The sequence below is a fragment of the Oxyura jamaicensis genome, chromosome 3, assembly GCF_011077185.1.
Source record: "Oxyura jamaicensis isolate SHBP4307 breed ruddy duck chromosome 3, BPBGC_Ojam_1.0, whole genome shotgun sequence".
Taxonomy (NCBI): Eukaryota; Metazoa; Chordata; class Aves; order Anseriformes; family Anatidae; genus Oxyura; species Oxyura jamaicensis.
In genome coordinates, this window is record NC_048895.1 from 58,956,427 (window position 1) to 58,969,335 (window position 12,909).

At 36.5% G+C, this 12,909-nt stretch overlaps 1 protein-coding gene across 4 annotated transcripts in view; it reads left to right on the forward strand.

Annotated features, from left to right (window-relative positions):
- The first annotated feature begins 708 nt into the window (after positions 1-708).
- The window catches only part of AHI1 (Abelson helper integration site 1), a 91,928-nt gene continuing 79,727 nt past the window's right edge, over positions 709-12,909 (forward strand). For 2 of the 4 annotated variants that reach the window (XM_035321599.1, XM_035321600.1), the window contains exons 1-9: positions 725-816; positions 2,025-2,118; positions 2,963-3,034; positions 3,470-3,552; positions 3,588-3,612; positions 3,911-4,032; positions 10,019-10,629; positions 11,176-11,333; positions 12,321-12,534. In XM_035321599.1, the coding sequence (XP_035177490.1) occupies positions 3,025-3,034; positions 3,470-3,552; positions 3,588-3,612; positions 3,911-4,032; positions 10,019-10,629; positions 11,176-11,333; positions 12,321-12,534 (1,223 nt within the window). In that variant the 5' untranslated portion in view covers positions 725-816; positions 2,025-2,118; positions 2,963-3,024. Of the gene's footprint in view, positions 817-2,024; positions 2,119-2,962; positions 3,035-3,469; positions 3,553-3,587; positions 3,613-3,910; positions 4,033-10,018; positions 10,630-11,175; positions 11,334-12,320; positions 12,535-12,909 lie in introns of all 4 variants that reach the window. The other 2 variants (XM_035321598.1, XM_035321601.1) reach the window with 2 other exon arrangements.

Consider the following 12,909-nt stretch of genomic DNA (forward strand, 5'->3'; position numbering starts at 1 on the left):
ATGTATGTTCTGCTTCACTGGAAGGTACATTGCTTTTGGGATTGTCCTGTTATTATTATGGTGATTAACTGGAGTCTTTTTTTTGCCGAATGGTGCATCTCATGGCGTGCCTTAGGACACTGAGAATGCCCGTTGTACAGATGCGGAACATAGCTACTTACTCTGTTGTAAAATACTGTGAAAACAGCAAAACTTGATGGAGAATTGTTTAGAAGCACAGGTGAAATATTAGAGAAGAACAAGTTAAGTCTGTTAAGTTAAGCCAGCCTGTTGGCTGGAATATACCACTGTTCCCAAATGCATGTTTTTGTCATTCCTGGATTGCTTTATGTTAGCTAACATGGAAAAGATCGAATATGGCCAGGCAAAAGTGCATCTTGCCAGATTAATCTTGACGATAGCTGAGTTGATACAGATTGGGGCGCTGTGGTTGCTGAACTCCAATGTAAGATTAAATCTCTCCTATTTTAAGGTGAGATTATACTGAGCAAACACTCTTGTTCTTACCCTGTTGATTAATGATCTATATATACACAAGGCTAATAGTTGCTTTAATGCACCATGTCAAATGTCACGTAATTCTAAACTGCAAGTGTGTATGAAATAAAAGGACTATCATTATTATTTTTATTGTTGCAAGAGGATAGATTATTTACCAAATACATAGAGGTAAATAGAAAATGATGCAGTCACTGCTGAACTTGGTAATCTATGCATTTTACAGAGAACACTGGTACATATAAGATGAGCCAAGCCTTTGGAAAAGTGTTTGTTCCATTATAAGCAAAAGGATCTTCAAAATTAATTCAGCTGCAGGTTTGTTGTTTGTTTGTTTTTGTGGTATGGTTCATTTATCCTTTGGCTAGAAAATTATTTCAATAGTTGAAACAGGTATGTGCTTTAGTTGTTGTGCAGTTTTGTTATGTATTACCTCTTTTTTTTTTTTTTTTTTTTTTTTAAACTTGAGAGCACTTAATCATTTCATTTGTTGTTTATAATCAGTTTTTTGGAGAGGTGGTTGAAGTCACTAAACTGATCATAACAGAACCTTGCGTGTTCTTGTCATTCACTGTGAATGATTAAAGTGATTAAATGTGCTGTATTTTATCTTTGGTTTTCAACTCCTTCAAATTATAAATATTTGCTAGCTGATTGTGAATCAACTACTTGAAAAGCAGCAGTTAATGACTATTACTTTTAAAATGGTCCTTTTGTATAACATTTTAGATTTCAAGTGTAGTACTTTCAGTAATATTTTCTGTTTTTCATTTCCTGTAAGAATTAGGCATTTGTGTTATTTTTAACAGTTATTGTTCAGTTGTGACAGTAAAGCCTTGCTTTACCAGTCAAAACATTTTTTAGTAAGGGAAAATATTCCTACCCTGTGGGTGAAAGCATGAAATTACACAACAAAGCATTTCCTGTGAAGTCACTTCTGGTCATCCTTGTAAATTTCAAACATCCTTAGGCGCTGTTGGATACTTAGTATAAGTGCTTTGCTTAGTACACAAAATAAACTAATGACACCTGGCAACTGACTAAGCAGCACTTTTTTAATCCCAAACCAACCATTGTGCTATGCCTTTTTTTTTTTTTTTTTAATTTGGTTTTGCAAGCAGGCAGGCCAAACTACTGTAAGTAAGAAATATGAAATGACCTGAGAGTTTGTAGCCTGTGGGGGACAAGGAGGAAGCAAATAACACTGTGAAAGAGAAATGAGAGGGATCTGAGGGTACTGTAGTGCAGACGCTGGCGCACATAAGCGTGTACTTGTAAAACACATTTGCCTGGGAGTGATTTGTAGTGTTGAGGCCAAGTGGTACGCATGGCCTGCTTTTGTGTTGTCAACCTTTCTTAGCTCCATATCAGTGTCCACATGCAAACTGCCTGTTAATAACAATTTATCATCCATACTAACTCCTAAACCGTATTGCAGGAGTTGTAGAAAGAGTGCTCTATGGGTTGTGCCAAAGTGCTGCCAAGGCTGATTTAACAATATTTACTGGTATGTCTTAATTTACTAGGACTGGTGTAGTCTGGGTGTCCGGTGACGTCTAACAGAAGGTGTTCCGCAGCGAGGACTTGGAGCTGCTGCCTGATGTGCTGTTGGAAGGGCAGGTGGGTATGGCAGTGTGCTGCATGGAAGGCTCAGGGGAACATAACATATTCATAGAAAGCTAGGTTTCATTAGTTCCACTGTTTACAAAACAGCTTTTTGTATTAAAGTTTTTTGTGAAACATTATGATTTTTTTTTGATGAAAAGATAAAGCCATGTAATAGTTTTATTTGCCTTCCAGCTTTGGTTTGAATTACATTTGTAAGCTTTTCTTCACAACCGGGAGGGCCTAACATTTTTTCTTTAAATAAATGAGTTTCATGTGATTGCTTGTCTGCTTTATGTAAAATACAACTGCTTTATGTAAATGTAAATATTTAGGGATTTGCAATAAAGTTAGATTTGCTGGCAGCTATGAATCTTTTCATTGTAGGCTATCAGTTGGCTAAAATGCGACTTCGTTTATGATGCTATCAGACAGGAAACTGATTAGAAAAACTGCAGTCTAAATGGCTTCATGGTTCATTATTTACATACACTGTACAGTTGTTATTGTTTTTGTGTTTGTGGTGTTGCTGTTTGATTGTTTCTGTTTTAAGATTGGAGAACTGCAGTACTGAAATATTGGCTATTATCTAGAAAAATACCTATTTTTATTGCCACAGCAGTATTTTTATTTGCTCTCAGGTAACTAAGTATCTCATATGCTGAGAATTCTGAGCTGAGATCTGAGAGAACTTGTCATAATTTGGATAAATACTTTCTTATATATATAAATACTTTTTCTAGACCATTTGTCTAAAAGGCCTGTACTCATTCTTGATGTTAATTAGCATGCATTCAATTTGTAGCTTCAAGTCTATGGACCAGTTATGTTAATTAAAGTTGTTAATTATTTTAAACAGAATGGTGAATTCTCAGGAAGAAGCAGCTGGTGTGCTGAGCTGCTTTTAACTGAGGACTGAAAATGCCAGCAGGTAAGAACCCTTTGTGTTTCATTTCTAATGTGTATTTTATAGTCAGAATTATATGATATGAGTTCCTTCTGTCCATAAATTTTTCATCCTGTGTTGTTTCTATTTTGAGCCCATGCTTACAGCTGATTTTCAAAGTATTATTTTTGTTATTATTTTTTGTTTTAAATTTGGGGGCTTCTGTAAATGTTTTTGTTACAATGACAAATGTGCTATAGCTGAGGATTCAGTAGCCTTTTTTAGTGGTGTGACACAATGCATTTTTAATACCTTCACCGCAAGTTAAGCGTTACTTAGGTGGGGGGACAGGGGGGCTAGAACCTACTGCTTCAAGGATTGAAAAGCTGCTGATAGCACTATCATGAAAGTCAGGGGCTCTCAGGGCTATACCTGATTTCAAATCCATGGGCACTCCTGCCTCTTGCAGATCTGCTCATGGTGGTGCTCTTTTGGCTTCCAGGCTCAGTAAGAACACAGAGCTGCCCCTTGTCCTGGGGACAGTTTGTCATCTCCATTGTCAGTGTGCTACTGCTCATAAACAATGAAGGGAATAATCTGTCGTCTGCTTTGGCTGACCCAAGGTTTGCTTGCTGCTTGATCTTGATGGGTGTGCTGTTCAAAAATCTCCTTTCTTCATGAAACAGTAAACAGTGCTAGTTTCAGCAACAAGTAGCAGTGTGGCATGTTTGTACAATGTTGCTGAGTTATCCTCCTGAAGTTTCTAGTCAGTGGAAATTCTTAATTGAATACTAAGCAAATTTCTTGGTAATTTTTTCCTAATTAAAATAATTCTTCTCTACTGAAATTGTAAAGCACGATTAGGCAGTCTTATAGCAATGGTGATTATTGAATCATAATCCAATTTTCTTTTTTTTTCAGTTGAAAGTGAGGCAAAGGCAAAAACCAAAGTTCGCTTTGAGGAAATCTTCAGACGTCATGCTGGCCTAACAGACGACAAGAAATCAAAGGAAAAGAAGTTCCACTCTCAAGAGAATATTGTGGTAAGTTTGAATACAGCAAAGCTTTGTTTGGTTGCCTTCCTTAGTGGAAAAAGACCACAAAAATGTATTGTAGAAAGGATATATATATATATATATATATATATATATATATATATATATATATAATTTAAATATAAAGAGTATTTCTGCCTGTGTCTTTTGGTTTTGTTGTGGCTATCATTTATTGTTTATATACCATAAATTGATCCTTGTAATTCAGACGTATGCGAAAATTATTTGGAGTGTAACATTGGTAAAGAGTAAGTGGTATGTGTACACAGGTATGGACTCATTTAAAGTCTGTCATACTTTTTTTCCATTCCATTTTTTTCAGAAAAGATTTAAGGTTTTTAAATTCAGTATTGACTTCAGTGGGAGTTTGAATGATGGACTTGTAGGATCATGGCCATAACAGTATTTGGTCTTGAGAGTAATAATACATCTGTGAATTGAGACTCAATGAGAGTTTAGATAATCAACAACTTCATTACATTCCCTAAAGTTACTGGTATAAGTATTTAGAAACAATATTAAATAACATTAGAAATGTTCTATTTTCATTTTGATCGCTGTTATCAGCATATTTCTACATGTGCTGAACTTTCTTTACGTGTATCATTGCGTGGGTATTAAACTGTCCACCTGTTTTTAAGATATTTGCCTTAGCTTGTGACTTGAAGGTTAGGAGTGCTTTTATCAACCAGTCTTTATGGTTAGATTACATCTTTGTTTGTGGCATATCTTCCATTAAAAGAACCTGTGAGATTCCTCTAAGTTATGGTTCATATTGTAATTTTTTTTTGAGCAGAAAAATAAATGTTTGTGTCCTATATATCCTAATTATTGACTTCTAATGTTTGGAATTTCAAAAGAAAGAAAATTGATTAAAAGGCAAATGTTCTTTTTTTATATTTTTTTCCTGTTGGCCTTCATGCTGTCCATCTTTTTTCTTACAATTGCATCCATACCACATGTTAGAAGTGAATGTTCATTCTTTTATAACTTAGTTAAGACAAAGAAATGGTATTTTCTAAAATATAAAATTTCTATGTGTATTTATTATGTAAGTATTCTGAATATACTTTTATATAAAACTTAGAGTTGTCATACAGAATGCAACTATAAATTACTCACAAATATTCTAAGCTTACTTTGGTTTTAAAATTGGTTTTAATTCCTGAAGATTCTCATGTAAAATACTACTATTTTGGAGCTGGCTAGAAACACTTGAAGTATAATGGTGGTGAACAGAAGCAAAAGCTAATGGTACACAAGCAAATTAAGAAGCATTTTTAGTATCAGTGTGAAAGCCTAACTTTTGTTGGGCTTTTGTTGGTTTTGGTGAAGCTGTAAACTTAAGCCTAAGTACTAAAGAACTAAGAACTTGAGAATAACATGTACTGAAATATTGCAAAGACCATTTTGAGTATTCCCTTAATATCTGGCAAAGGTGTAAGAGGTCAGGTTGATATTTTCCATGCTGGTTGCATTCTGGTAGAAATTTCTGTAAAAGCTTCAGCTTTCTCTTCTTAGTAAGTAATAAATGTGTGTGATAGAAGAGGAGATGGAGGGGGTTGTTTGGTTCTATTACAGTTTTGTTAACTTCATATAACTTACCTATGTAGTGTTTTGTGTGTCTTGAATTAACATGGAATTTGTCAGCAGTGGTTGACTTTGTGTTACATAATTGCCATAAATGGTTTCTCAGGTTTGATCAGAAACAGGTGATGGCTGAGAGCATGTTTCCAATGGAAATGTTCCAGGCTGTTGGCTTTTGTCCTTACTGAACCTTGCTTTCCTTGAGGTAATAAGACCTTTCCTGTCATAGGCCACTGTTTCATTGAAACCTGAGTTTGGAACTGTAGGAGGCTGCTGTGATTTTAAATCTCAGAAGTGAGGGTAAAGAGACTTCTTGTCTGCTATGCTCTCTGCGCCTACTGTCTGGAGAGAAGAGAAGCAGAATGACTGGAAGGGGAAAGGCCATGACAGGAGGGCAGGATGAGTTCCAAGCCACAACTGACAGGAATTAAGGGATAGTAATGGAGATAGAGATGTTGGCTATGGCATGTGAAAAGTCTGCTTTGTCATTCAGCTTTTGCAGCTGAACTGTTTTTTCTAACTCAGTTCAAGTGTGTTACATACAGGTGATTGCTTTTAGTTCTTTTGTCCTTCATTTCAGATGGAGGATCTATACCAGTATCCATGTCTCTGCCTAAGACCTAATCTGATGCAAATCATGTTTTAATTATTTTATTTAATTAAATGGTATACATAGAAAACGTGGCCTGAATTAGGATCACATAGGCTGTGTCTGAAAGATCTGTTTCAACTACAGTCCTGAAACAGCTTTGTGTTGCTTGCAGTATCTCTTAATGTTCCTGGAATTTGCTGCAGTTTGTGATTTCGTTTTACTTCATTATGGGTTTGTTTTTTTTTTTCTCTCTGAAGAGTAGAAGAGTAAATTTCCTATAATCAAGTGACTGTGTACTGTATTTTTGTGGAAAAATGTTTTTGTTTGTAGGCATAATATATAACAGGTTTTAGTAAATATTTCAAGCAGGATTTTGCAACACCTAGGTTTGTTTTAGGAAATGACTCTTGCATGCCAAAGTTATTTTAGAAGCTCTCAAACAGGTGAGATATGAGTTTTTGTTATTGTTTGGGGTTTCTCAAAGAATTCCACTTCACATGCTTGTGATTTAACACCAATAGGTAGCCAATCACCACACAGCTCTCTCACTCCCCCTCCTCAACAGGGCAGGGAGAAAAATACAATAGGAAAAAAAAAAGCTTGTGGTTTCAGATGAGGACAAGGAGTTAATTGATGAATTACTGCCATGGACAAAACAGACTCAGCTTGTGAGATTAATGTAATTTATTGCTAACTGATAACAGACTAGAACAGTGAGAACCAAAAGCAAACTACAAACAACTTCCACCCTCTCCTACTTCCCACCCACCAAGAGGCACAGGGAAATGGGGGCTCCCTAACGCTTTGTCTGTGCTGCTCCTTCATGGTTACTCTCTGTCCCCACATGGGATGCCATCTTTCCCCACCTGAGCCTGAGGGGGCTGCCCACAGGCAGCAGCTCCTCAAGCACTGCTCCCACACGGCTCCGTACCACGGGGTCCATCCCCCAGGAGCAAACTGCTCCAGCACGGGTCCCCCACGGGTGGCAGCTCCCTCCAGACCCCTGCTCCTGCGGGGGCTCCTCTCCACGGGCTGCAGCTCCGGCCCGGGGCCTGCTCCTGCGGGGGCTCGCCATGGGCCGCAGCCTCCTCCAGGCCACATCTACCTGCTCCTCCATGGGCTGCAGCGTGGAGATCTGCTCCGTGTGGGACCCATGGGCTGCAGGGGGACAGCCTGCTCCACCAGGGGCCTCTCCACAGGCCACAGGGGAACTGCTGCTGCCTGTCTGGAGCACCTCCTGCCCTCCTGCTGCACTGACCTGGGGGGCTGCAGGTAGGGCAGGTTCTCCCACATTTTCTCACTCCTCTCTCCTAGCTGCTGTTGTGCAGCAGTTTTTTCCCGTTCTTTAATCTGCTCTCCCAGAGGTCCACCCAGCATTGCTCCCTGGCTATGCTCTGGCCACCAGCAGGTCCCTTTTGGAGCCAGCTGGAGCTGGCTCTGATCTGACATGGAGCAGCTACTGGGCTCTGCTCACAGAGCCCACCTGTGCAGAGCCCCCCCCTTCAGAGACCTCCTGCTACCAAAACCTTGCCATGTAAGCCCAGTGCAGGGCTTAAGGCATTAATGATCAAAAATTAGCATAACCTTAGTTATGGTCACTGATATGTCTTAACTGTTGGTGTGTTTTAACCTAGATTCCATATGCTCTGCAGTTAAAGCCTATTAGAAGAGAACGTGGATAATCTATTAGTGTTTATTTATTTATTTTCAGTTTTTGCAGACCTCATTGCTTTAAATACTATTTTCTTTCCCTTACTTTATTCTCTATTTCAAGTTATTTATATGTGTCCTTCCACATAAATCATTGACTTATGAATAAAAAAGATGTTAGTGGTCTATTTAAGCAAAAAAGCTGACAGTACAAGACAGGCCTTTTCATGATTTCATGTTGAGATAATTTGAACTATTTTTAGACGTGGGGAGCTAAAAATAAAGACACCTACTGAAAAGTTACGTGAATGGCTTTTGATTTTTCTGATGTATTTGATACGTATGCTTAATTTAGGTTCTAGACACTTACTCATTTCACAAAATCAGCAAATGGTTGAGGTTGGAAGGGATCTCTGAAGATCATCTAGTCCAACCCCCTGCAGAGCAGGATCACCTTGCCTCCTGGGCACATTGCCCAGGATCGCACTCAGGCAGGTTTTGAATATCTCCAGAGAAGGAGACTCCACAACCTCTCTGGGCAATCTGTTCCAGTGCTCTGTCACCCTCTCAGTAAAAAAATGTTTCCCCATACTCAGCTGGAACTTCCCATGTTTCAGTTTGTGCCCGTTGTCTCTTTATATTTTATTAGGATAGTGTTGTTTAATATGTAGAGTGAGTAATTCTAGTTAGTGTGTTTTACAACTTTCTAGTTTCAGACTTAACTTTTTTTTGTAGCACTGCTTTTATTTGATGATTTTGCTATACAATTAATAAACTGTGATTTTTCCCTCCTGTGTTTTTACTCATGTAATTCCAACTTTTTCTTCTTCTGCCTACTCATTTGTCAATGGTTATACTTTCCTTGCTCCCCATGCTAGCTCTTTGAATGTCAGATGTGAGTAAAACAAGATAGTGATGAAGGTTTGCAGGCTCACGTAATTCTGGCCCTACAGGGTGGAGGCAGTTGACTCGCATAATGAGTATACTCTTCCTAGTCATGGAATATTATTATTCTCACAGGCTATTATTTTAAAGTCACAATCCTCCAAAATGTGTTTGCCACTGCAACTTCACTCTGTCCATGTCAAGTATTTTCTTCTCTTCTTAAGCTTGTACATTTTGGTGATCATACATTCTTTTACACATACATTTTTAGAAAGGGACAGTTTGAGACAGATGTGATTTTGTAACTGAGAGAAGAATCCTAGCTAGAAGCGGAAGCTGGCTATGTTTATTGAGGGAGGAAGGTCTCAGCAAAGAAAAGAATGTATGCATTCTATGTGTATGTATGCACATTCTTTGTGTTTTAAAGTCCTTTTGTAATGTTTCATATGGAAACTCCAGACTTTTATTTAAGAAGACAGAGTGACTTTGTAGAAGCTCCATTGAGGAATAGATCTGTGTGTCGAGCTTCTTACAGAACTGGGCATAAGTTACCTGCTGCGTTGTTTGTAGTTATGCTGGTTACTAAACCAAGAAAAGATACCTGAAGGAGGAAGGAAAGTTTACTACCTGTTCTCTAAAAAACACTAAAAGTGGTCAGAAGGAGCACTAAGACAAATGTATTAACTGAGATTAATCTCTGCTAGTTTTACCAGGCTAGTCTTTATATTAATTATTTATTTAACTAAGAATAATGTTTTTTTGTTGTTGTTGTTGTTGTTGTTTATCTTTATGTATACTTTTGGAATAAGATTTTGGAACCAGTTTTTCAGTTTTAGCACTTTCTAATATAATTTCATTATCAAAAAAGCTTGTCTCTAGCTTGTATTTTAAACATTCTTAAACATTTAAACAAATGTTTTCATGCTACACGTTTTCTTCAAGTGTTTCACAGTGTAAAGCATTCACATATACTTATGGAGTGGGCTTGCTGACTTTTTTCCTGGATATAAATAAGAGTCATTTAAAAACATAGTGAAAATAAACTGAAGATGAAGTGCCCAACATAATGTTGTTTGTTTTCAATGCAAATTATCTGTTGTCTTTCAATCTGTCACTTCTTAATTTTAAGAAAGAAAACTATTAGATCCTTGATTTCATTTTGCTTTGTGTAATGTTGCTTAAAAAAATAACGAAGTAACATGTTCATCCTTAGAATGTAATTTTTATTACAAGTATGTTTTATATTCTTTTCCTTTATAGCTTGACACCTTTAGAACTAATATTGATCTAACTAAAGAAAGTGAGAATGATGAAGCAATTATAAACAACACGTATAAACCTGAAGAAGAGAGTCCCCGATTTACAAAAAATAAACTCAGAGAGAAAGCATCAATTGCAGAGAAGATAAATAATGATATTGTTAGTGGAGAGGCAAACATGCAACCGAAGTCTAACAAGAAGAAAAAGAAATCACTGTTACAAGAACAATTTAATGAGGAGGAAAATTTATATGAAGCTAAACTGGAGAGTTTTGAAAAAAAGATAAATGATTTTCCAAAGAAAAAAACGAAAAGTAAATCACAAACAGATGTACCTCATCAAGAAGGTGATAGGAAGATTAAAAATTCCTTGACTGAAGTGAGAAATGTAACTGATTTAGAAGAGGAAGAAGAACTAATTCAAGCCTATCAGCTGCATGTGGCTGAGGAAGAGGTAAATGCAATTAAAAAGAAAATAAGAATGAAACTTAAAGAACAGATGTCTGAATTTACCTCCACTGTTCAAAGCCATGAAGTTGCACTGAATGATGAAATGGGAAAAAAGAAGAAAAAGAAGAAAGAAAGCACAGTTTTTTGTGAAGCTGAAACAAGGTACTGTGATAAACTACCTTAAAGCAATATGAAAACCTTTGCTGAAAATTCGTACACACGTAGTATAGTTTATCAGAGAGCTTTTGCCTGTACATTTTTCCTAAGTGATGAACAAATGGATAATTCTCTTATGGAAATAATTAACTAAATAGTGTTTCATAATAATGAGATTAATATTAAATTTCTAGATTCTGTATAACTCTAAAAAAAATCATTTGATGTCTGTTTTATGTGGAACTCACTCTTAACCATTTAGTATGTTCTTTTAGTAATGAGTGATGGCCCTAGCAAAAAACTATGTACTTAGCTTTATTCAAATGAATGGTTCTGCACACACACACAGGAAAGTGTTTGGAATGGAAAAAGGAAAGATGAATTCCAGGAAGCCCGGGGATGTGGGGGGGAGAATGTTGTATTTTCAAGATCCACAGATGATATGTTAGAGAACTGAAGGTTAAGTTTCAGGTGGATTAATGATGTTAACAAACAGTTGTATTCATATTTGCAATAGAATGCGCTTGCTGACAGTAATCCATTACATTTCAGTGCAATGTCCCTTTCTGAGCTACAGCATCACCCAGCAGAAGATAGCAATGAAAATCATTCATTGGAAAGGCAATTTGTATCAGAAGAACAGAACCTGGAGGAAAGCATGGAAAAACAGAAACCAAAAGCAAAGAAAGTTAAAAAGAAAACCAAAAAAGGTACACCAGCAAAATGTTAGAATGGTGTGCTGCTTTATCTAAGCCCCTGTTTTGTTTTGTTTTTTAAATATTTTGCCTGTAGTACTAATGAAAGTGACCGAGACTGATGTTGAAGTTATTGAAGTTTTAGTTTTTTGTTTGTTTGTTTGCTTCTAATTCTAATACTTTAATTAAAGGAAGTTAATGTGATGTATTTAACCAAAATCTTGAGAATTCTTTTACTGGAGACAGCTTTAGAATTGTGAAGTAGTTAACAAGTGTCTTTTAAGAATAATATTTTATATATCTACCAACTTTACAGTTCATTACTTAGGTGCATATTCTAATTGCTTTTTTGTTATTTCATCACTTCTCATTTAACTTCTTATTTACATTGTAAAGGCTGTATCATCACTCTTTTAATGTGGTGCTCAATTTAAACATAAGAAATACTTTTTCACACAATGTATACTAGTGAATTGGAGAACTCATTTCTTCAGATGTTGCAGAGACCAAAATAAGAAATGACTTTTTTTAAAAGGGACGTTACAGAAATTCACGAGGAATGGGTCTTTTGATATATTGCCATTAAGCATGGCAGTTTAACTTTTAAATCAGGATGTTCTTTAGCCAATGTTTGATAGATTCACGCTTTTTTTTCTCTTTAAAAAAAGCCATAGCCAAAGGCTGTAGTCCAGAGCAGGATACTGAACTGCATGAATTTTAAGTCCTTGTGGCAAAGAACTTCTGTCAATTAAGAGAAAGACCTCTGCCTTTAAATAAACATGTTTGTTAACAGGAATAGATTGTATGAGTTTATATGTACTATGCATTCAATCATTCAAATTTTAAGATTTTATTTTAACCTATTACAAAAAGAACATACGAAATACTGTTGCTTTACCATTAATTGCTAAAGGAATACAAAATATTTTTGTTCATTTAAACTGCCACTAGCAGAACATACTAACTTCTGGTTGTTGTGTTGTTGTTTGTTACTATTTCTAGAAGATAACTCAGGAGTTACTGCAGAAAATGATGAGGAAATGAAGGATTCAGAAGTTTCATTTCAGTCTAAATTTGGTTTTGATGATGATCTTGTTTTGGGAGTTTACATCCATCGATCTGATCGACTTAAAACTGATCTCCTGGTATCTCATCCTATGGTTAAAATCCATATTGTTGATCAAAGAAGTGGCTTATATGTCAAGAAGGATCACAGGTGGCTTTTTTTTTTTAATAAGCTATCTGTTGTCTGTGATTGTTATAAATACTTTTTTTTTAATCCCTAGAAAATGTAATATGGAAATAACCATAGAATAGCTTGGATTGGAAGGAATCATGTAGTTGCAAGCCCACTGTCAGAGGCAGGGATGCCACCCACTAGATCAGGTTGCCCAGGGCCTCATTCAACCTGATCTTGAACACCTCCAGGGATGGGGCATCCACAACCTCTCTGGGCAACCTGTTCCAGTGCCTCACCATTCTGAGTGAAGAATTTCCTCCTAACCTCTCATCTAAATCTCCCCTTCTTTAGTTTAAAATTCTCCCCCTTTGTCCTGTCACTATCTGATCGAGTAAAGTATCTGATTGAGTA